The sequence below is a fragment of the Macrotis lagotis genome, chromosome 1 (assembly GCF_037893015.1).
Source record: "Macrotis lagotis isolate mMagLag1 chromosome 1, bilby.v1.9.chrom.fasta, whole genome shotgun sequence".
Lineage (NCBI taxonomy): Eukaryota > Metazoa > Chordata > Mammalia > Peramelemorphia > Peramelidae > Macrotis > Macrotis lagotis.
In genome coordinates this window covers 415,216,357-415,241,108 of record NC_133658.1, presented here as the reverse complement: position 1 = coordinate 415,241,108, position 24,752 = coordinate 415,216,357, and the positions used below count along the sequence as shown (strand labels likewise).

At 37.6% G+C, this 24,752-nt stretch overlaps 1 protein-coding gene across 1 annotated transcript in view; it reads left to right on the top strand.

The window, feature by feature from the left end:
* Positions 1 to 8,748, top strand: part of LOC141504206 (uncharacterized) — a 47,990-nt gene extending 39,242 nt beyond the window's left edge. Inside the window, exons 9-11 of the mRNA XM_074209055.1 lie at positions 3,312 to 3,579; positions 5,473 to 5,620; positions 8,046 to 8,748. Coding sequence (XP_074065156.1) covers positions 3,312 to 3,579; positions 5,473 to 5,620; positions 8,046 to 8,258 — 629 coding nt within the window. The 3' untranslated portion in view covers positions 8,259 to 8,748. The remainder of the gene's footprint in view (positions 1 to 3,311; positions 3,580 to 5,472; positions 5,621 to 8,045) is intronic.
* Positions 8,749 to 24,752: the final 16,004 nt, after the last annotated feature.

Sequence of the window (24,752 nt, the reverse complement as noted above, 5' to 3'; positions counted from 1 at the left end):
TAATCTCCTACTTTATTTTTTTCTGCCATTCTTGTAGTTTTTGTGACCAAACTTTTTTTCCTCTTAGCTTCTGCCTAGAGTTGATGTGAAATTATTCTCTTCTTCTGAATTTACTTCTTGGGTCTCTATTACCCCATAATCATTGTCTTTGATGTCTTCTTTTTCTTTTCTGGTTCAAGGGAATTGGAATTTTATATCCTACCAATCTCCTTTGGTACTGTTTGGAAAGTCTGTTTTAGTCCTATTCTTTTTGAGATCTGGATATAGCTACAGTTACTAATGTGGATAGTAGATATATCAAGTCTCACCTTCTGCTTTAATCCTTGGCTTCTGTTGGGGTTTTATGCAGGTTGAGACCTCATTTGATCTCTTTCTCCTCTTTTCATGATCCTCAATGTTTCTGTATCTTATCATAGTATTGGTGGGCCCCAGTTTTGTTTTGGAAATCATGTTGATCTGTCTTCTACATAATCCTTCTGGTCCTGGTGGTACCCAGATACTGAATTAATCCTGTCTACTCAAGTAGCTCCTGAGAATTCTACAGCTGGGTCCTCAAGATCTATCCAGAACCAAAATCCTGGGTCCCATGAGGATCACTCTTTGGACACAAATAAGAGTAACCAAAAACAGAGCAGTTAAAATAATTACCAACTTAATCTCATCAAAAGACATAAGTCACCAATCAAAGAAGGTTATGCATACACACCTGGTAGGGGACCCAGAAACCTCTCTTAGGTAATTTAGAGATAATCCAAAACCCCTTCAAAAGCACCTCCACATTAAATGAACTGAACATTCCCAGAACCCAGGTTACAGTTGTTATGTTCGTACTTTTGCTATCTTTTGATTTTGTTTAATTTTCCTTCTACAGCTTCATTTTTGGTTTCTCTACTCTGTCTTTCTGTGTTTCAGAAAATTTACTTCTATGGATGCTATTTGTCTTTTATTTTAAATCCTTGCCCTCTTGTTAGAGCTATTGATATTTTTTTCTTGAGAGCCTCTTTTATATTTTCATTTAATTCTTTGCTCCAGGTATTCTAGAGGTTTCTGGAGTTGCTCCTGTATCATTTCCAGGTGCTTTGGAGAACTGGTTGCAATATCTTCACTTTAAGTGATATTAACTTAGTTTCCTTTGTTGTGAAATATTTGAGAAATCTTTTAGAAATATTTGCTCATTTCTCTTTCTCATATAACAATTTTCTATCAGAAAAATTGACTTATTTCTTGATGGTGGAAGTTCTAAAGCTTTTTGGCCTCAAAACCCTTATATACCCTTAAAAATTACTGAATACTCCTTTAAAGAGTTTTTGTTTATATGAGCTACCTCTATCAATATTTATTGTATTAAAAATCTAAATGTCTTATGAAAATAGTTTTGACCTCTAGGACCCCGTTGAAAGTGTCTTGGAAGGGGCAGCTAGGTGGAGCAGTGGATAGAGCACAGGCCCTGGAGTCAGGAGTACCTGAGCTCACATCTGGCCTCAGACACTTAATAGTAATTACCTAGCTGTGTGGCCTTGGGCTAACCACTTAAACCCCACTGCCTTGCAAAAACTAAAAACAAAGTGTCTTGGAGATCTCTAGGGTTCCCCAGATCACATTTTGAGAAACTATGCTGTAAATGTTGTTCTTGTCTTCAATCCTTTTATTTCTGTAGGTCCACTGATATTACTTCTCTCCCCAATCTCATGCTGTCTGACTGCATTACCACTGTATTTTCACTTATTGTCTGCCTTTCTTGGTCCCCCAAAATTGGAGATGGTCCCTGAAATTCTGCTAGGAAGAAAAGCTTTTGCAAACAAGCATCTTCTCTACCTTTCTTTCATTCCTCTACTGACTGCCTACTTCCTTCTATGGAGCATTAAATAAGTATTACCAGTACCACACTTCTCTCCTTGATAATCTCTGACCCCTCTTAATCGGATCACATTCCTATTGAGAAGGTTCCTTACTTTTCTCTCAATCATTAGGACTGTTGTAAATAATGGTCCTCAAGCCATCCAAGGAGCACAATCCCCTGGAATACTTTTAAAAGGTTAACTGCAAATGTCTGCCCAAAGTTGAAAATCTCAAAGACGATTTAGGGTTGTCCTGGGCCAATGCCACCCTGAGTCATAGGAAAAGGAAGAAGTAACAAGAGCAATGGTGATTTTTTTTCTGTATGAATTACTTTGTAATGGGTCCTTTCAATATTCTCTCATTCTCACTGTCAAATTTGCTTCATTTGGAGTTGCTCCATGATGACTGACTTAAGAGGAGACGGGGAACTTTCACCTTAAGTCACTTTACCATCTTTCAGGATCCTCTGATATATACTTCAACTATAAGAAATTCACTTAGAACTTTTTAGAATCACATCCTATTTCCTTAAAATATATTACATTTTTATGGTACTTTGTATCCCTTTCAGGTAAAATATAAAATTGTCTTCTGCACCAGGAAAAGTTTAACTAAATAAAGCCACACATGAAGAAATACATCACATCTAAAAGACATAGAAACTAAGCAATATTCTACTTTCATAGAATCTGATGATAAAGAGGTCTTAGAGAATCTCATATCCACCTCCTTAATTTACAGATGAGGAAAGCAAGGTTGATAAAGAAGGTTGGAAAGTAAATAGAAAGAATCAAGATTCAAATTCAAGTCCTTCTCCACAGCCAGTGCTCTTCTCACTATGTTCCTAGGCCTTACAGGTTAAAATATCACAAGGAGCTGTAGAAAAAGCAGATCTAGATCATAGAAGTAGGAAAGGGATAAGCATTTATTTATCAAGTTCTGTGTTAAGTGTTTTTCAAATACTATTTCATTTGATTATCACAACTCTGGGAGATATATGTGCTATTTATTGTCTTCATTTTACAGTTGTGGAAACTAAGGCAGAGGTTAAGTAACAGCTAGTAAACTCTAATTAAGGTGCATAAAAAGGAAAAATTATTCCAAGCTCCAGGCACTGTCCAAGATGTCCAAGGGAGCAGCTTAGACATAAAGCAGGGTTTGTTTTTGTTTCTTCCTGTCTGAAAGCTAAATTGTTCTCCCAAAGTTATAGATTTAGAATCGGAAGGGACCTTATAGTTTATCTACTTGACTTTCTCATTTTATAGAAAAGGAAACTGATAATCATCAAGGTGAGAAGACATGATCAAGGTCTCAAAGATACTAAGTAGGAAAGCCAGTTACTCTGATCTTGCCCCTTCTAACTATAGAATGAAAGAAAAACAGTAATGAATACATGAAAGCTAGGTAAAGAGTTATCTTTGCAGCAGCTTGAGTTTAACTCACTTATTGTTTTCTCATTTCTGTGCCTTAAGCCAAATGGATGAACCCTTTCAAGCACTATTGGATTAAGAAGCACCTGAGTTCCTCTGTAGATGAGGTCATCAGACCCTCTATGATGCAGCAAAAGGCACAGCATCGGTTTTTGTATGACAAGGAGCTGGCCTGCATTGTACTCCAGATGGAATACATTGAGAATGTCCTCATTCTTCTCATTCTGCCAGATGAAGGGAAAATGAGGCAAGTGGAAGATTCTCTGAATCCAGGGACTCTGAAGAAATGGAACAAATTACTACTGCCCAGGTAATTGAGCTATCTGGATTTCTAAGGGCCTATTGAGGTATTTTAGTTATTAGCCAAGGAAACAGAGTATCTGGGAAAGAGTGAAATCTTTTGTTTACTTGTGGATTCTGATTTTTTTCCAGGTACAGTCTATTGAAAGAGGAAGTAGCAGCTCTCTGTTTTATTTTTGTTTCATGTCTGATTGCAGACCATACTTTTGATGGAGTTTTTTTGGCAAAGATATTAGAGTGATTTGCCATTTCTCCCTCTAGTGGATTAAGGCAAATAGATTAGGTGACTTGCCCACACACACACAACTAATAAGTATCTAAGTCCAAATTTAAACTCGGGTCTTACTCCTCCAAGCCTAACACTCTATCCACTGAATTATCTGATTGTAGCTCTGTTAACCATTCATTTAGGCAAAGGAAAACTATCTCTGGTAAATCACTTTCACAGACAGATACTCAATCACCACCAAAGTTTATTTCATATGATTACACTTTCTGAAATTATGAAGAAAAGATTGATACTAAACAGACCACAGTGTTCTAAATAACAGTACAAATGAAATAAGATAAATTCTCTCACCTGCTCCCTTTTTTCTCATTTATCCTTTTCAATTATATGCAATAATAAGTCAGATCCCACATTTTTCTCTTATACTTGGCTCCTCTCCTCTCAGTTTAGCATCCTCATCCACAGAACCATAGGATTTTAGAGTGGGAAATAACCTCAGAGATCTGGTATTTCTCTTGGAGATGTGTAAAGTGGATTCCATATTTTATCTCACATGGTTCCTCTAAGAGTACCATTTTTACAGAGGAGAAAACAATCTTGGAGAATTTCAAAGACTTTTCTAAATCTGAAACAGGATTTGAACATGTCTTCCTGATGCCAAGCCCAACATTCAGTTCAGTATTCCATCTCACTGCCTCAGGAAAGGAATTTTAGAAATCATTCTTTGGCTCTGGATAAATATATAAAACAAGACTTTTGAGCCCCAGACAGATCATAAAGACAAGATAGGCAACTGACTAGGATAGAACGTGGCAAGACACAAGGGATCAGGAAGGGCATGATTAAATATGCCTTTTAAAAAATTATTAAAATGTTGAAAATATCACACTATGGTACTTAGGTATTTTATTTCCAGATGTTGAATCACATCTATTCCAAGGAAGACTTGAATCTCCTAGTGGACAATGACACATAAAGAGAATCATTTTCAAATTCTAAGGATCACAAAAGCATTAACCAGAGCCCATCTTCAACATTTTTTGATCCATTTTCCTTAGGTGGGAACCCTTCCTCACAGCACAGGTACTGGGTTAATATACAGTCTATGATGAGACTGTGAACCAAGGTTTTTGTGGAGGAAAGAGATAAAGAATAAATCCCTACTGGTTTCACTTGGGTATCTATTCTAAGCAGCTAGGTTGCAGCTCAGACATTTGTTGTATGACCCTTGGCAAGTCACCTAACCACTAATTGCCTCAGTTTACTCACCTGTAAAATAAGGATAATAATACAGGATAGTTTATAAGGATCAAATGAGATAATATTTGTGACTAGACTTGTAGTAGAAGTCATATTAATATATATATATTGCCTTCCTTTTCCCTATTCTAGTTATAGGTCTCTGCAGGAGGTTTATGCCATTTCAAGAGGTGGGTTGTAAGCTGCAGAAGATGCCTGGCTAGTTACTCCCTTTTGGCTGAACCCCACCCTCAAGTGGGTGGCACCACGCTTTCCCAACTCTTTACCAAAAGTATCACTTTCAAAAGCCCTTAGCTCAATAGCGGAAGAAGGAAAAGAGGGAGGAACCAGGGTAGAAAGGAAAGAATGGTACTGAAATAATATGACTAATCAAACAAGTCTTGTTTCTCATCTTTCTCCTTTTTATTTATGAAGTCTGCTAAATTTACATTTGCCTAAGTTTTCAATTTCTGGTGAATATAACCTGGAAGAAACACTTCCCAGAATGGGTTTTTCCAGCATATTCACTCCAGAAGTCAATCTATCCAACACCACTGAACAACCACACCTGGCAGTCTCAAAGGTAAGGTGTTAAATGTGAATAGTATCTTCTTTCCTTTAATCTTTCAGTTAAGAGGCTAGTTTTCCTCTATCAAATTCCCCTACTTGTACCGTGGGATCTCATACCATGCTTTGTTCTTCTCAATAGCACTAAATAAAACACCATCTACATGGCCAACACTTCAGGATGACTTGAAACTCTGTCACAAGAGTAGCTTTTGTTTCTTGACTTCTTTCCTCTTGTGGGATCCCGAAGCCTCCTACCTGCCTTTGTTATAATCCCCTTCAGAGATTTATAATCTTTATTTTGGATTTGGTGTTAGAAACCAAAGTCCTAATTCAGATATTCTGTGTCCATGTGGCCTTAGAAAAGTCACTTCTGCTCTCTGGACCTCCAATTCGCCCAATTGTCAAATAAAGGGATAAGACTTTTAAGGTCTGTTTTGGCTGTAAATCCTATGATCTATACCATTAATTCAGCTACTCTTTAGAGAGCATTTCTTGGTCATTCTTAGAATAATAATCCTTTCTAGTGGAAAGTAGCCTTAGAAACCAAAATAATTCAACACATTCATTTTATAGATGAGGAAACTGAGGTTAAGAAGATTTGCACAATTCACATTGTTATTAAGTGTCAGAACTAAGATTTGATTCCATAACCTCCAAACTCCAAGTCTAATTCATGCCATGCTCTTTCATTTTTTGTGTTATTCCCTTTTTAAAAAAAGGTTGAGTTGCCTATAGCAATTAATAGTAAAAATGCAATTCAATAATTCAATTTGACTTAGATTTGTTTAGCATCTTTTACTTTATTTTTTTAATTAATTTTGTTTTATTTTCTGTTCTAAATACTCTCCCTGCCCCTTTCCCTCTTTCACTCATTGAGAAAGTAATAAAAATAAAACCCATTATAAATATGTATAGATATACTGAACAATTATGAAATCAAAGTGGTCTTTTCTAGGGTTAAGGGAAGGGAGAGTTTCCAATTTACCCCAAGACTATCTTGGAAAATTATCTTGTCTGAGACATTGGATTTCAATTTTAATCAAGTTTAAACATTTTCTAAATGAATTGAGGGCATCTGGTCCAACTCCCAAATTATAGAGAAGAAATTAAAGTTTACACATTGAAGTGAGGTGACTTGTCCAAGGTAACCCAGCTAATAGCAGAGGTAAGGTTCAAGCCTAAAGCCTCTTTCCACTTCATCCTACTTGGTCCAGGGCTTTTAACACTTCCTCCTTGATCCTGGTTCCATGCTATTAACTCTAAACTATACTATCTCAAGAATCTATTTTTGAACATTGAGCTTTAGACACAGAACACTTGAGAAATAATCCATAAAGAAACTGAAGAATTGTAACTCTGAGGAGAATCTCAAAGGTTATCTAATATAAACCTGATCCAAAAACATGAACCCTGGTTACAATATCCTCAAATCCAAGATTTCTGTGGGCTCTACACAGAAATATCCTAGATCAAGGAACATTGAATAAACAAGCAGAGATTCAATTATCAACTTATATCTAAGTCTGTTTATGTGCAAAAGGCCAATGACAGGCTATCTACTTTGTGACAAGTGATCCTGATCCACAGAACAAAACAGGAGTCAAAGTATAGCAGAGGATAGAATGGTAGACATTAGACAGAATTCTCACTAGGACTGAGTCTTCTACCTTTATAAATTTAAATTTATGAATTGAAAGCTGAGAATGAACTTTGATGATCATCTAATACAACCTTCTCACCTTAAAGATAAGGAGACTAAGTTAGGTTCATTGATTAAATGACTTCTCCAAGAACACAGTTCCCAAAGAGTATGCAGCAGTTTGGGTTCATAACCAGGTCCTTTGACTCTAAATAGAATCTTCTTCCTCTTATAACATACTGCTTCAAGGGTAAGGGGAAACAAGTTCAGACTACTCTGCTACCTTAAAAAAACAGCCAGGTTGCCCCTAAAATAAGTGAAAAAAGATGACGAATTTAATAATGGTCCATATATTTTAAGTATCCATTTCTTTTCTTGTCCATATAAATTATATCCATAATGAAGTACATATTCTACTGAGATAATTTGGATATTGTGTCTATCTGAGATTTATCTAATTCTTTTGACATTGGTTTTATCTATGTTCTAAACTATTTCCCTGAAGTCCAGGGAAATTTAAATCTTGTGTCTTCCATGGCCACTGGAACTTCCATGAACATAATAGATACTTAATGATATTTGTAGGAATATAATGTAAAGACAATTGGACTGGAAGATAGGAAACTAGTAAGTCCAAGCCCTGGTTTGGGTCTCGGTTCCTCAGCTATAAAATGAGAAAATTGGAATAAAAAATCTCCAAAGAATCTTCCAATTCTAAGCCCTCCTAGTCTATGACTTCATATCATTCTACAAGCCACAAATTAAATTTGCCTCCTATATCCCATCTCCCCACCTGTAGTTGCTGCACCGAGTTGCGGTGGACATAAATGAGAAAGGCACCAAGGCTGCAGCTACCTCCACCTTTCTATCCCAGCCTGAGACCCCGAGCACATCTCCACCCACATCTCCACCAACTGTTCATTTTGACAGACCCTTCTTACTGCTGATTTGGGAAGTGTCTGCCCAGAGTCTGCTTTTCCTTGGAAAAATTATAACCCCAACTGCAAGTTAACTTTTGTAAGAGATAGGATAATGGAAACCATCTTCAGAAAAATTTCTTGTTTTTTAAATCTCTGTTTTTCCTACATGAAATAGGCATGGTACCTCAGATATAACTCACAAGGGTAAAATATCTGAATAAGGGATGATATTGACAACAAAAATAATAAAAGTTATTTGGAGGTTTTGTGGATATAAAGTAAATTTTCTTGTGGTCTGATATTGTAGATGCTATTAATATTTATCACTCTTATTTATCATTCACTCATTTGTCCATGGTCCTAAAATGATGACTGTCTTATAGTAAGAACTGAATAAATTCTTGATTGATTGATTGATCAGCCACTTATAAGATCATTAATATAGAATTAAAGATGCCTTAGAAACTACCTTGTCACAAAATTACAGAATTGGAGAATTAGAAGGGATCTCCATGGCCATCTATTCTGATCCATGCCCACTATATGATAAGCTATAAACTTTCATTCTGCTTCTGCATAAAGCCCTCCCACCCACCACTTCTCAAGGCAAGCCATCTCACTTTTAATTAGTTCTAATGGTTAGGAAGCTTTTTCTGATACCAAGTTTAAACATCTTCCTCTTTGTAACTTCCATTCATTGTTTCTGATTCTACACTATACAACCAAACAAAAGAAATGTAATCTTTCCTCCACGTGATAGTCACTACTCCTTCCTAATCTTCTCTTCTATAGACTTATATATGCCCCCTAGGTCCTCCAATGCAGTCAGACAATTAATCAAAAAGTATTTATTAAGCTCCTGTTGTGTACCAGAATTATGTTAAGCACTGTTGATATAAAGAAAAGCAAAATAAATTCCTTGCTCTTGTTGAGTTTACATGCAAACCACAATGTATACGCAAGATAGATTGCAGATAGCCAAGAGAGGGATGGCATTAGCATTAAGAGGGAACAGGAAAGATTTCATGTATAGATGTATTTCATGTATAGATGGAGGGGGACTGGAAAGAAGCCAGGGAAGTTAATAGGGAGATATAAAGGAAAGAGAGAATTCCATGAACTGGGGAGCAACTCATAAATATACAGAGAGTTGGGGAATGTACTATCTTGTTCAAGGAAAAGTAAGAAAGTTAGTGTCATTGGATTACAGTGTATGTAGGCATGATTCAATTGTAAGAGGACTGGAAAGATTGGAGGGGAAAAGGCAGGGTATGAAGGGTTTTCTATGCCAAACAGAGGATTTTATATTTGATCCTATATTTGATTTATATTTGATCCTATATTTGAAGTTTATTAATCTGGTAGAGTGGGGGTGGGGGGGTGAGGGAAGGGTCACATGGTAAGACCTGCTTTTTCAGAAGATCAATTTGGCAGCTAAGTAGAGGATAGTTTGGAATAGGAAGATATATATATATATATATATATATATATATATATATATATATATATTAGTCAGGCATGAGGGCTTGAATTAATGTGATGGTAATGTCTAAGGAGAGAACAGAATCATATAGGAAAAATGTTTCAAAGGCAAAGTTGACAGGACTAGATAAACATTCCAGGGAGCTCAGTAGAAAGGTATGGTAGCTTTAGAGTGGGATATAGGAAAATGGGAATAAGAAAATCAACAATGATAGAATGAGACTAAGATTCAATATTGACAGGTAAGGGTTAGAGTCATTGGGATGGGGAGGTAACAATCCATTGTGAGTTTGTTAATCATTGAGGAAAAAAGTTCAAATAAGTTATGTCAATAGGCTCAAGGCCCTCCACTTATCCTAGCTGCTCTCCTCTGGATTCTCTTCAAATTGTCAATGTCCTTCTTAAATAGTGTTGAAAGCAGGACTCCTATCACATACACATAGAGTCAGCTTAGAGCACAATGGAACTATGACCTACCTGGTCCTGAAAGCTAGGTGGCACCATAGTGGAAAAAGTACCAGGCCTGGACTCAACAAGTCTCATCGACATGAATTCAAATTTGAACTCAGACATTTAGTGGCTGTGTGAGACCCTGGGTAAGTCACTTAACACTGGTTGCCTCAGTTCTCTCATCTGTAAAATTAATTCAGTAAATGTCAGAGGTGATTCACACTAAGGAAATAGCAATCCACTCCAGTATCTGCCAAGAAAACACAAAATGGAGTCATGAAGACTTGCATACAACTGAAAAATGACTGAACAACAGCAAAATTTTCTGGAAACTATGGCCCACTGAATGAAGCCCAAGGTCAAATTACTTGCATTGGCAGAAACATCATTCTTCTGACTCACTGAGCTTGCAGTCCACTAAAACTTCCAGATATTTTCCAGAATAACTACTATACAACTATACCTTCTCCTAACACTTGTGAAATTTAATTTTTATACCCAAACTTTATATTTATCTCTGCAAATTTTCATCTTATTAAATTAAACCCAGTGTTCTACCTTCTCAAAACCTTTTTCTGTGGGCAGAAACTATTTTTATCTTTCTTTTTATCCAGGGAATTTTGGCCTCATTTGGCATTTGGTAAATATAATAAATGTGTCTTTGTGGATTGATTGGTATCCTGACTGCTGTTAATTTATCTATAGCATCCATAAATTTTATGAGTATACTATCTATATCATTATACAACTCAATGATAAAAATGTTAAATAGCACAAAACTAAGCACACATTCCTGGATCTAGTTCCTTCAGTTTATAGGTAATGAAACTGAGGCTCTTAGAAGTTAGGTGATTTGCCCATGTTCACACAAATAATAAGTGGCAAAAGGGCAGGATACTAAGGAGAACCCAAATACTCTAAAGCTCAATCCAACCCTTTCCACAGTATAATGCTACTTTATCTGTCTGTCCGGTGCATAGAGATCTCCACTAAATCTTTCTCCTTTGATTTCTTCATAGCATGAAAGGGATGCTGGATTCTTGGAAATGGTACCAACTAGAGTGCAATATTTTAACCCAAATGAGAAGTAAAGTCTTCTTAAAGTCTTGTCTATAAGGAGTAATCAATCAATCAAAACTATTTATTAAGTACCTATTACCTCCAGATGCTGTGTTTAGCAATGGAGACACAAATACAAATAAATAAACAAACCCTACTCCCAAAGAAAACTACATTCTATTAGGGATAAAGCACATATATAAATGTGTGTGTGTGTTTGTGTGTATGTGTAAAAAGAGAGCAAAATAAAATGCTATTGTTCAGTCATGTCTGACTCTTCATGACCACATTTCAGTTTTTTGGCAAAGATGACAGAGTGGTTTGTCATTTCCTTGTCCAAATCATTTTACAGATGAGGAACTGAGGCAAACAGGCTTAAGTGACTTGCCTGGGTCACACAGCTAGTGAATATTTGAAGTCAGCTTTGAACTTGGGTATTTTTGACTCCTGATCCAACACTCTATCCATTGAACCACCTAACTGCCTTCACAAATTAAATACAAGTAGTTAAATATGAGACTGTTCAGTGTAGCAATTAAAACTGTCCTAACTTCAATAAAAGAGACTGAGGCAGAGCTCTGAGCTAATAACACTTTATTAAATGGCTCCTGGTTCCCTCTAATGAAGTCAACCTCAGATCTTCCTCATGATCTGGGATTCCCTCTGCTTTAGAGTGTTACTTTTATAAGGTCTGCTATCTAGACATGTGTGGGTACACAGGCTATTCTAACAGCCATGACACAAATCTTGTCCAAGTAAACCGCCACCTGGACAATCTCAGGAGCTGGCAAGCCACTCTAAGAGATAAAGGTGGGCCGGAGTCCTTGGGAGCTAGACATTCCTCCCCACCGACCAAGGGCACTAGACACAGCTATGTTTTACCACCTCCCCCCTAACATACCCCCTTATCCTGTAATGCAATGCTGCACGTACACCCCACTTGTTATCCCTCCAATTACCTTATTATTCTTTGTTCTACCCTGGAAGACCTAACAGTATATATGTAGTAGCTAAGCAGTAATAAAATTGAGCTGTAGGCATAAGGCAGTAGTGGCTTGACTCCTTATTCTCTCCCTCCGGGAGGGAGGTCGCCGCTCTGGGCCCCAAGGAAGCAAGCCACAACAGACATGCAGAATAATTCCATTGATTGACATATAACACATAGGCTAGAATAAACTATAATAAGCAAAACAATATGTCATCAGGGTAATGGGTTGTTGGGCAAGGCAATAAGTTAGGCTCCTTAGTTTATGCAGGAAAAGATGGTTAGAGGCTATACATACTGGCTAGGTGATCATAAGATGATCACTCCCTTACATTAGACAAGACAGAACACCCCGGAACTATGAAAATAAGTTGGAGGCTTTTCCATGTAGTTGAGTTACTTCTGTCATGCAGGTTTTGGTCATCAAAACAGAGTCAAACAAGGTAGAGGGTCTCTAACTAGTTTCCTATGCTAGTTATGCAAGTGATCTCATAATCTTCAGTTCACATCACAGCTCATGGACCTAATGTACAGAGATTGTAGTCACTACCCTATAGAATCCTATCAGATTGATTGATTGTCATTGGAATATAGAAGGGCTCCAAATAAATTATCTTTCTCATCCCCCCTCCCACCCCCACTTCGATCCACTTCAGTCTTTTTTTTTTTGGATTGTTACAATTGTTACAAAGCTTGGATCATAGTCATCCATGGTCATCACAAAACCAGAAGAAGACAATTCCCTAACTGGAATGAGGTGCAAAAGTGACAATAGAGAAGAAGAAAAATGGGGACAACTTATACCGATCATGTTCCATTTGATTAAACATTAATTCAGTAAATGTCGGAGGTGATCTCACTAACCTAGAATGTAAGGGATAGATACCTTCTAATAAGACATGCCATGCAAAATATAAAAATTGGGGGTCCATAGGGCATTACCTTAAGTGCAATAGTGCAAGCATTATTTGCCCTACCCACAGGGCAATCATTTAAATTTATTAAAATAGTTCAAGCAATTTTGACAAACAGCCACTTAATTATGGTGATGAGAGACAACATCCTACAGAGAACACAAACAGATCTGGATGGTTCTGCCATTGTAAATGAAGAGAACTGAGCAAACAGGTTGAACAAAAGAATTATCAGTCATTGTTATCAGGGATGGCACAAAAGCCAAAGCAGGATTCAGGGATCTAATCACTGAAGACTCAGTTACAGGTGGATCGGGAATCATTTGTGGGAAACATGACGTTGCTTGCTTACTCATTGTATTTCATATAGTTGTCCAATATCTTAGACATCCTCTGATGCAGCCCTGTGGTCCTCTAGATATCTCTTCTCTTAGGAATACTGGAATGAGTGAAATACTGGAATGAGCTTCAAAGCAGCTTCTGATAGATCTGCTTCTTCAATTCAGGTCACTTGTAAAGATCATTTCTCTGTTAAAAATCTCTGACAAAATAGATTTTAATACAATTCTAATTTGCTATGACAATAACTATGTCAGGTAGTGAGAGCCAATTCAAATATTAATAGCTCTCATATGAACATCACTAGGTCAGAGAATTTACATTTTTCAGCTAACAAATTCAAATAACAACTAAAAATTTTTTTTAAATCTGAGTTCAAATTCCTATTTGGTATTTATAATTACCTAATCTTGTTACAAGTATTTATTAAAACCAACTGAAAAATTTTCACTTTAAGCTAATTTCTTTTCTAATTATTTTAGCTGTTCATCCCTTCCCTAGGAGGATGAGATTTTACTAGGAAACTATTAACAGAACATTTCTTTTTTAATGTAATAATGAACCTGATGTACAACTAAATTCATTTAAAAGTTGCCAAAATAATTGCAATTGTCAGTTCTGGGGTGGGATATATAAATACACTGAGTAGTCAGTCTCAAGACAGCACAGAGCAACTAAGTTATTTATATTAAAACATGTTTGTCTTTCAAGACATGTCCAAGGGGAAGCTAGGTGATTCAGTAGATAGAGCACTGGTACTGGAGTCTGGAGGACCTGGGTTCAAATCCAGCCTCAGATACTTAATTATTGCCTAGCTGTGTAATCTTGGGCAAGTCATTTAATCCCATTGCCTTAAATAAAATTTTAAAAAAGACATGCTCAACAGTCAGGAGATAATAGTAAACCCAAATAAAATTAGCTTTTCCCATTTGGCAACACTAGTCTTTTATTCTTCTTTATCTTCTTTTTGCTTAAACCAAAACTGAAGATATTTCTGTTTCAGGCTTAAATTTTTAATCCAGTTTTGAAAATTGTATCACATTTCCTACTAATCATATTATCATGATGTTATGGGATAGTCTCATAAACTAAAAAACTCACCAGTACAGCTTCACAGTCTCCATTATTTGTGATCCAAATGGCAATTCAAAAATAATCCCTCACTTTACCAGCATATATAACTTTATTAAAAATCACCAATAGAGGGGCAGAGCCAAAATGGCAACATGAAGGGATCAAGTCTTAGGAGCTCTCTGATAAAAACTCATAAACTAAGGACTCTAACTAAACTTTTGAGAGACAGAACCCACAAAGGGACCCAGTGAAGCAGTTCTCCTACTCAAGGTAACCTGGCAAAGAGCAGAAAGGCTCTGCTCCCTGGGTCAGAGAGGCAGCCCGCCAGAGGGGTGGCCCACCAGAGTGAAAGAACTTCAGCCTCCTGGAGGCAGCCCCAGGGTGCTGGGAGCTGCAGCTCACAGCAGCGGGGGAGTCTCCTGAGCTGCACCCCAGGGAGCACTGGGCACAAAGTGGGGGGAACAGCGGGGGACCTCTGCCAGAACGAGCACGTGGAGCCCAGCCCCCAGGACACACAGCAAGCAGCTTGGTCTTTCAGCAGCCTAGACCCGGAAACAGAAGCAGGCAGAGCTGGTAAGCAGGAGCCCCAAGGACATGAGCCCATTGAGCTGAGGGAGGGGAGTGAAGTGAGAAAGACTGCCTAGCTCTGTCCTCTGCCCCTGGAACAGGACTCTGGGGCTCTGACCACATTCAGATCCTGATCCCAGTCTAGGCCCCCCCATAGAACAACAAGGCCCCCCCACCTCGGCCCATGGCAGAGGGGGGCGCTTATGGTCATTCACAGACCAGGAGGGAGGACAGAGCCTCACACACTGAGACCCTTGTGGGAGTGTCCCAAAAGCTCAGGAAGCACCCCAAAAAACAGGCTTAGGCTGGGAAAATGAACAAGCAAAGAAACAAGAGGAAGACCATTGAGAAATATTTTGCAAATGAGCCCAAGAGGACAGAAATTGGGCTCAGACTATGATAGAGCTCAAGAAAGACTTTGAAAATCAAATGAGGGAGTTGGAAGAAAAACTGGAAAAAGAAAGGAGAGAGATGCAGGAAAAACATGAAAATGAAGTCAGCAGCCTAGTCAAGGAAATCCAAAAAAATGCTGAAGAAAATAGCATGCTTAAAAACAGCTTAGGTCAAATGGATAAAACAATTCAAAAAGTTATTGAGGAGAAGAATGCTTTAAAAAGCAAAATTGGCCAGATGGAAAAAAGAGATAAGAAAACTCTCTGAGGAGAACAAATCCTTCAGACAAAGAATAGAATTCAGGGAGATTGATGAATTTAACAGAAATCAGGAATCAATACTTCAAAACCAAAAAAATGAAAAATTAGAAGAAAATGTGAAATATCTCATTGAAAAAAACAACTGATATGGAAAACAGACTTAGGAAAGATAATTTGAAAATTATTGGAATACCTGAAAGTCATGATCAGGAAAAGAGCCTTGACATCATTTTCAAAGAATTACTACAGGAAAATTGCCCTGATATTCTAGAAGCAGAGGGCAAAATAGAAATGGAGAGAATCCACCGATTCCCCCCCCCCCCGAGAAAGAGATCCCAAAAAACCAACCCCCAGGAATATTATAGCCAAGTTCCAGAACTCCCAGGTCAAAAAGAAAATATTACAAGCAGCCAGAAGGATACAGTTCAAATATCATGGAGCTGCAGTCAGGATCACACAGGACTTAGCAGCAGCTACATTGGAAGCTCATAGGGCTTGGAATACAATATACTGGAAGGCAAAAGAGCTTAGAATGCAGCCAAGAATGAACTACCCAGCAAGGCTGAATGTCCTCTTCCAGGGAAAAACATGGACTTTCAATGAACCAGGGGAATTTCAAAGGTTACTTTTGGAATGGCCAGAGCTGAACAGAAGGTTTGATCTTCAGATACAGGACTCAGGTGAAGCATGGAGATTGGAGGGGGGGGGGGCGGAATATGAGAGACTTAATGAGGATGAACTGCATGTATAGAAAAATGATATTGATAATATTCATATGAACCATCTCAGTTAATAGAGCAGGTAGAGGGAGCTTTTATAGTTGAAGCACAGGAGAAAGCTGAATTCGAAGATAAAATATGGTGTAAAAATGGAGACAATAGGAAAAAAAAAGGGAAATGGAATGGGAGAAAGAAAAAGGAGAGGGGGAATAGTCCATGATATTTCACATAATAAGATTTTTTTTATTACAATGAGCTATTGCAATAATATGGAAGTGGGGAGGCAAGGGGGAATGAGGGAACCTTTGCTCTCAGAGATGGCTAGGAGAGGAAACAGAAAATATACTCAATGGGGTATAGACAACTGGAGTAAGAAGGAGGGGGGGAGCAGGGGGAAGGGGTGGGGATGTGAATAAAGGAGGAGAGGATGTACCATGGGGGGATAGTGGTCAGATATAACACATTTTCTTTTTTACTTCTTGCAAGGGGCTGGGATTGGAAGGCCTGCCCAGGACCATAGGGCCAGGTGGATTCTGGGCCTAAGGGGTGGTATGGGGGCTCAGGGCTTCTTGGCCCCAGGACCAGGGATCTGTCTGCTGCGCCACTCAGCGACCCTACAGCAGAGTCAGAGTGAAAGGAGAAAGAAAATATAGTACATGGTAGTGGAGAAATAAGAAAGGAGGGAGTTGCGATCAGCAATGGCAACGTTGGATCACATAAAGAATGTGATCCACCCACGACAGAGTTGATGGTGTTGGAACAAAGACTCAAGCACATTTTTTGTTATTATTATTTGGGGGAGGGTGCAGGGCAAGTGGGGCTGGGTGGCCTGCCTGGGGCCACATAGCAGGGTGATCTTTGGGTGTCTGGGGCTGGATTCAGACCCAGGTGCTCCTTGCTCAAGGGCCAATGCTCTGTCTGCCACCCAGCCACCCCTACTATTATTACTATTTTATTTTATTTTTGGTCTTTTTTTTCCTTCTTTTTGGTTTTTGCAGGGCAGTGGGGATCGGGTGGCTTGCATGTCACATGGCTGGGTGATTATTGGGTTTATGAGGCTGGATATGGACTTGGGTGCTCGTGGCTCCAGGGCTGGTGCTTCGTCCATTATGCCACCTGGCCATACCTACAATTATTACTATTATTTTTTAAATTTTAATTTTTTTTCCTCTCCCCTTTACTTTTTCGCCCAAGCAAGTCTATCTATATTCATGGGGAGAGGGGTATTTTGTTTACTTGTAAACAAGTATATTTTATTAATGTAAAAAAAAACATTTGTACAAAATGAGAATAAAAAAATAAATTTTAAAAAAAAGTAAAAAAAATCACCAATAGAATTCATCTTCATATATGTGTGTTTGTATATTTGGGTATATTTTTATTTACTTGCCTTTATCAATTATAGCTTAGGGCTAAGTAGTTGTTCATTTTCATACATTAACTTCAAAATCTCATCTAGAATTTTTAAACTATTCACAAATATCATTCACCACTTTGGCTTGCAGATAAAACAAGATATCAGACCATTTCTAGAATAAAATAGGATGAGAAACATATAAAATTGACTTTTTCCATTCACTTATGATGGACAAGAAAGAATGATCTGGAGGTACAAAAATAAATTGGAAGACTTTCCATGTAGTTGAGTCACCTTGGTCACATTGGGCTTGGTCACCAAGACAAGGCAAAACAAGGGTGGAGAATCCAGAGGAAACTCTGGGTAGTTTCTTATGATTAAGCAAGTGATCTTATAATCTGCAGCTCACTGCTTTGGGACTTAACATACAGAGCTTATAATTACTACTTCTATGGAATAATATTAGATTGATTGATGCTGATTGAAATAGAGTATGGCTCCAAATGAATTATCTCATCAGGAAGGAACCAAAGACTAGAAAATGAGGAAAGGCTTCATACAGAAAATGATATTTAAACTGAGTCTCGAAGGGAAATAGGAACTCTAAAATTTAAATGAAGGAGTACATTCTAGGAGTAAGGAGTAGGCAGTGAAAAGTGCAGAGAAAAGAAATAGAGGAATGAGGGAAAAAATTGGTTAGATTGTAAAGTCTGAAAGAAGTAGTTTATTGTGAGTCCAGAAAGGTGGTGCAGTAGATAGAGCACTGGTCCTGAGTCAGAAGGACCTGAATTAAAATTAAGCCTCAGATACTTGATACTTCTAGCACAGTGACCCTGGGCAAGTTACTTAACCAGGTTGTACAGAGCTTTTAAAGCTAAACAGAAGAGTTGGGGCGGGGGGGGTTTCTGGCCTACGAATGGACTTTGTTGTTGCTGTTTAGTTATTTTTTCAGGCATGTTCAACTCTTCATGATCCATTTGGAGATTCCTTGGCAAAGATATTGGAGAGGCTTGGAGTTGGGGAAGAGCCTTGGGGGTTGGGAGAATGGAAAGAGAATATCTTTATCTACATTGATTTCTGAGAAGTCTATCCTGGGTCTTTGCCCAATGATTTAAGCCATGAAGAAAAGTGAGCTAGAAAGTCAAAGGCTCTCTCATAGGGATCAAGTTCAATAGAAAAATTTTTCTTGTGCCTCCCATAACATATAATTGTTTCTGAGGCAATTATGCACCCATAAGAGAGATCATATATACCTTTGGCCAAATTTAATAACTAAACCTTACAAGACTGTCATAGTTTGGGAAGTAGCTCCATCAACATTCTAGACACAAGAATCATGATGCCATTTGGTGCTGAATGTAGATTCATATGATCTCCCTAAATACAAGGCAGTTATGGTCTTGCTCATATCAGTCAGAACACTGATTTCTCAAGGACTAATAAGGTATAATTACATGTTGTTTCTGAACTATATTGGGAAAATCTATTATATTGGTCTTTTTTCTCACCTCATGGCAAGAAATCCCAGTTGATTACTATGTAGAAATGATATCACTGTCCCAGTCACACCAGCCACCATGGTAAATGGCATAGAACAAACAAATCCTCCTTCCTTAAAGCTCATATTTCACCAGGGTCTCTAATCAGATCACCTAGACTATATAATGACAAAGATTTAAAATGAGGCTTATCATCAACAAATCAGCTTGATTTTTTCACTTCATATACCATATTCTGACTAGTCTTGTTAAGCACAATATCAGGTTCCTAAGCAACAACTTTGTTATCTTAGTGTCTGGTGCCACCCCCTAAAAACGTTGTTTTCAACAAATCAATAACTAGTAACAGAAAAGTTCTCCATTCCAGTGATTTCTCAGAACCAGCCTACAGAAAGAACTACCTAATAACGATAGACTGTTTTTAAACATAGTTCCAGTCTAGAATTGTTTAGATCCTAATTGTTCCATTGCCTTCATAGAGTCAGTTGGCTGTCAAGATCTATTCAAGGTGTTTCATGTATCCTTATGAAATAGTTCAGTTACTCCCCAATTGAAAGATCTCATTTCCGCCCAGGAAATTTCCCTCATTTCTCTCCGCAGAGGGTTTGGGGGCTCCCATGATAGGTCTTGTTGAGTAGGACAAGGAATACCAAGTGAAATATATCAACTTATATCTAGGACTGATTAAATTTAAGAGTTTAATGACCATCTAATCTAATTTATGATGAGTGATCTTTGTCATGGAACAAAGCAGGTATAACAGCATAGCAGAGGATCAGAAGGAAGACGAGATAATTTGCAGTAGGACCACAACCAGTTGGTGCTGGTCCCTGTTGCTTCTGGTGCTGCTCCTGGTCATTATCATCACCTAACACCAGGTGACCCACTGCAAAATGCAAAGGTTTAGTATCATTCACTACATGGATCAGATTATTGAGATTTGGGCCTAGGTCCTTTGGAAGCTGCAAGGCAACTCTACTTCTAGTCTTCATTGTCTTTCACTTTGGGTCACTCCTTCATGGAGGCTTTAAATATTTTGCTTTTGTTTTGTTTTTGCTAAATTTATAGTTTATGGATTTTTTCCTTCCTTTTTTTGCCTATGCCAGGCTCCTTACAGTTCCAGGATTAGAGTTATACAATAAAAATCCAATAGCCTTTTAAATAGAAGAAGATCTTCCAGAACATTCTCAAGTAGAAACAAATTCCTGTGGGTCACATAATGTTTTAGAAAACCACAAATTAATATTGTGTTGGCTAATTCTTTATTTTTAAACATTTTCCAATTACATTTTTACTTGGTTTGGGCTACACTGAGGAGTTCTATGACCTCATGGGCTGTGAATTATATACTTCTGATCTAGAAGATCTTTAGGACCTTACTACCAATGGGTGGGATATGAGAAGATCAATATTTACTAGTCATCTCTACTTTCAATCTATATCAGGTATTTTTTAAGATACTTCTTTCTCTAAAAGTTGTCTCAGGCACTTAATTTGTCCAGGAAGCTAAGATACAAGTTTTTTAGGACTTATTAGATGATTGAGAGAGAACTGAGAACTCATGGTAAATAGTCTCAATTTTCTCAGTAAAATAAGAATCAAAGTCTTCAAGCAAGAGGGCAAAGGAGTGGAAATTTGAAAAAGTTAAGGGGGAAATATAAGGTTTAAAATAGCTTCTGTAGAGAGTTAGATAGGAAAATAGCAAGTGAAGGAAGGATTACATGTTTACAGAAAAGGCCCAGTTGAAAGTTTAAATTTGTAGTGTATTCATTCAACATTGTTGTGTGATTTCCATTAGCTCCATTCAAAACCATTTGAGAGGGAGTAGTAAAGGCAAATGATGTGAGTTATTTGGGACTGAAATTTGTCAAGGGAAAAGGGGGTAAGAGATTTGAGAGCAGAAGACACTGTGGAGTTCAGTTGGTTAACTTTAACACCTAAATTTGAGAAGAAAGTCAAAGCAGGTATTAATTATCTAAGGAAGTACTGAGAGGCAGAGCAATTGGAGGTCACAATGAAAGTAAGAATAGGGTTAGTAAAGGTGAAGCCCAGAAAGAGTCACACAGAAGAATGCCAGATTTTTTTTTTAGGTTTTTGCAAGGCAAATGGGGTTAAGTGGCTTGCCCAAAGCCACACAGCTAGGTTATCATTAAGTGTCTGAGGTCAGATTTGAACTCAGGTACTCCTGACTCCAAGGCTGGTGCTCTATCCACTGCGCCACCTAGCTGCCCCAGATTTTTTTATTAAGTGTGAGATATGATTAATTGGATTCCGTTTTATTCCAAACAATACTAATGAGTTTGATATGACTCCCTAGGAGTAATGATTGCAAGTTTTGTATATTTGACCCAGAGCTATGAATTTGCTTATGCACAGGAAGCTAACTAGAGGACCTCCATCCTTGTTTTACCTTGCTATGGTGATCAAACCCACCATGGTGGAGGTGATACAATTACATGGAAAGTACCCTAACCATTTTGATTGTTTCTCTCTTCCTTCTTATTCAGTTATTTCTAAACTTGGGAAATGACCATGAGCACTAGATCAATGAGTGATTTTGGTTACCATCTTGCAGTCTGCTTTTCTACCAGCCCATTAGCTCATATATGTTTTGATATATGTTTATCAGTTCAGTCCATGATTGTATTCATTAACTTGGAAGGACCTCCTGAAAGGTCAAGAGAGAACTATTAAGGTCTGCTCACTGACCCATTTGTCAACCAATGGAATTCTGTAGCTTCTGTAGACTTTTCTAGAGAGTTGAGGACAAAGTCAGTCCACCAATAAGATTGGATAATTTTGTTCTGCTTCAGTTGTATTGTCCCGGTATCAAGCATTATAAAACTAAGGCCTGGAGGATGGGACATCTCAAATCAGGGGGAAAATCTGAGGTCTACTTCATTAGATAGGGTCATGGAATCTTTAATAAAGTACCATTGACTCAGAACTCTGCCTCAGGAGTTTTTCATGCAGATTGGACAATTCTGAAATCCCCACAAAAGAAAACGAAATACTTACATATAATGGTATGATCAAGGATATGACAATCTCTATGTATGTCTGAGGTGTAGTAAACCAAGAGGTCTGAATAAATCAAGGAATTGAGAGGGTAGAGAGTTTGAGATACAGTCAAGATAAATGTTAAATTATAGAGACAGGTGTTTCGCAAGAAGGGAAAATCATAAGTCAGATACTGAACTCCTTGAAAAAGGAGACAGAAAAAGGAGGACTGGTATACAACTGCCACCATATTATAAAGTGTCAATGGTCATGGGATGAACTTCAAAGGAGAAGAGGTTGTTGAGGAATGAAAGCAAAGAGAAAGTCTAGAAATGGCAATACAGAACAAAGGGGCATTCAAACTTCCTCTCCAAGACCACCATGTTTGAGGATGTGAATAAAGGGGCAACTGATTCTAGTCAGAATGGTCGAAGATATAATGTCATTTGGAGGAAACCAGATGTCAGTAAGAGAAAGTAGATAGAAGAAAGGTGAAGGGAAGAGATACAAAATGAAAGGAATTCTATTCACCATGGAATAGGAATTCCAGAGGCAAAAATGTGCTGGAAAATGTTTAATATCAAACTCTCCTGGGGGTGGAGAGGAGGGGATATATTCATAACAAACTTTTAAATTTAATCTTAATTACTGTCATTTTCTCCAACAACAAATTAAATCACTTTTTAAAAATCAACAAGATAAAATCAATCACTGATTTTTAGGAATTTAGGAAATTTTCAGATTTTCAAGGAAATTCAACAATCTGCTCACAGATTTGAGATGACTCCAGCTCACCCCTAAGCACACAGCAGAAGTGAACAGGATTAGAATAAAAATTGGGTAAAGTAAGATTGAGGAAAATGGGGATGCAAAGATGGAAGATAGTGGTGGGATTAGTTTGTTCCTAGGCAGATGATTATATAATATTAAGGAAAGTATAAGATGACGAGAGTTAAATAGTCATTGAGTAGTAATGGTTGGCAGATGAAATATAAGACTTATAGTCTTGAGAGTGTGTTATTGCAGGATAACTACAAGGGGTACAGGATTTTAATCATCCTGCCTGTTTTTCCAGTCTGGGTGAGTAAAATCAAGGTACATAGTTTTCAACTTGCACAAGGCAGGACCAGGCCTTGCTAAGTTCAGAGAGATTTATCACAAGAGGATTAGTCCAACTTAAGTATAGCACTGAGCTATAGGAGCCAACAGATAATTGAATTTTCTTCATTTTATTGAATTCAATTCATAGCTATTAGTTAAATCAACAAATATTTATTAAATGAAATAAAAACCAAGACCATAGTTGAAAATTTCAACCTAAAATGATTCATACTAAATAAATTATAACTATAGCCTAAGTTCATAATAACTATTACATTAATATAATAAAAGTATTAGATAAGTGCAAAAATACTATACAAAATCTGGAAGAGAAGATTGGTTTTGATCAGAGGCAGCATAGCATAGAGATAAGCAAGAAGACTTAGAGTCAGAAAGCCCTGGGTTCAAATCCTACTTAGATACTTATTAGTTATGTGACCCTGGGAATGTCACTTCAACTCTCTATGTTCTAGTTTCTTCTATAAAGTCACTTAAGTATTGTCTGCCTCAGTTTCCTCACCTATAAAATGAGAATGAGTAACATCTACCTCTTTATGATCAATTGAGATAATATTTGTAAAGCATTTAACATAATGCCTGCAGGTTATTTAATAAATACTTTTTTCTTTATACATTACATAATATATTTAATAATAAATAACAGAATCAGTACCTCACTCAGGTTTTCTGGCTCTGGATTTATTGTATTTTCTGCTAGAGTAAATTTCATATCTTTAAACCAGCACAACTTTTGATTAACTGATGAGTTACTAGAGGTACCACAGAGAAAAAATGGAGATAACTCTTAATGGACACCATTGCTTTATTGAATATTTCATACTGCAGTAAGAGAACATCAATTCAGCTTAACTAGGCTAAGCCGAGAGAGAGAGAGAGAGAGAGAGAGAGAGAGAGAGAGAGAGAGAGAGAGAGAGAGAGAAATAGGGGGCAGCTAGGTGGTGCAGTGAATTAGTGAATTGAGCACTGGACCTGGAGTCAGAAGGACCTGAGTTCAAATTTGATCTGTTAACTCTTACTTAGCTGTGTGACCATGGGTAAATCTCTTAACCCCAAAACGAGAGAGAGAGAGAGAGAGAGAGAGAGAGAGAGAGAGAACAAAAACTAACATTTAAATGGCATTTTAAGGTTTATAAAGCACTACACAAATTTTATCTCATTTGACCTTCTTAACAACCCTGGGAGGTGCATTTGAACTCAGGCATTCTGCTTCTGGTCCACCCTGCCCCTCAGTGGCCTCATAATAGAAAGATCTTACCTGATTGCAGAAAGAAAACAGAAAAACGTCTGCATTTCCCACCAGGCTATTTTCCTGGACTTCATCATCTCCAGAGACTTAGCATTCTGCAAGATGCAATTATGAAACTCA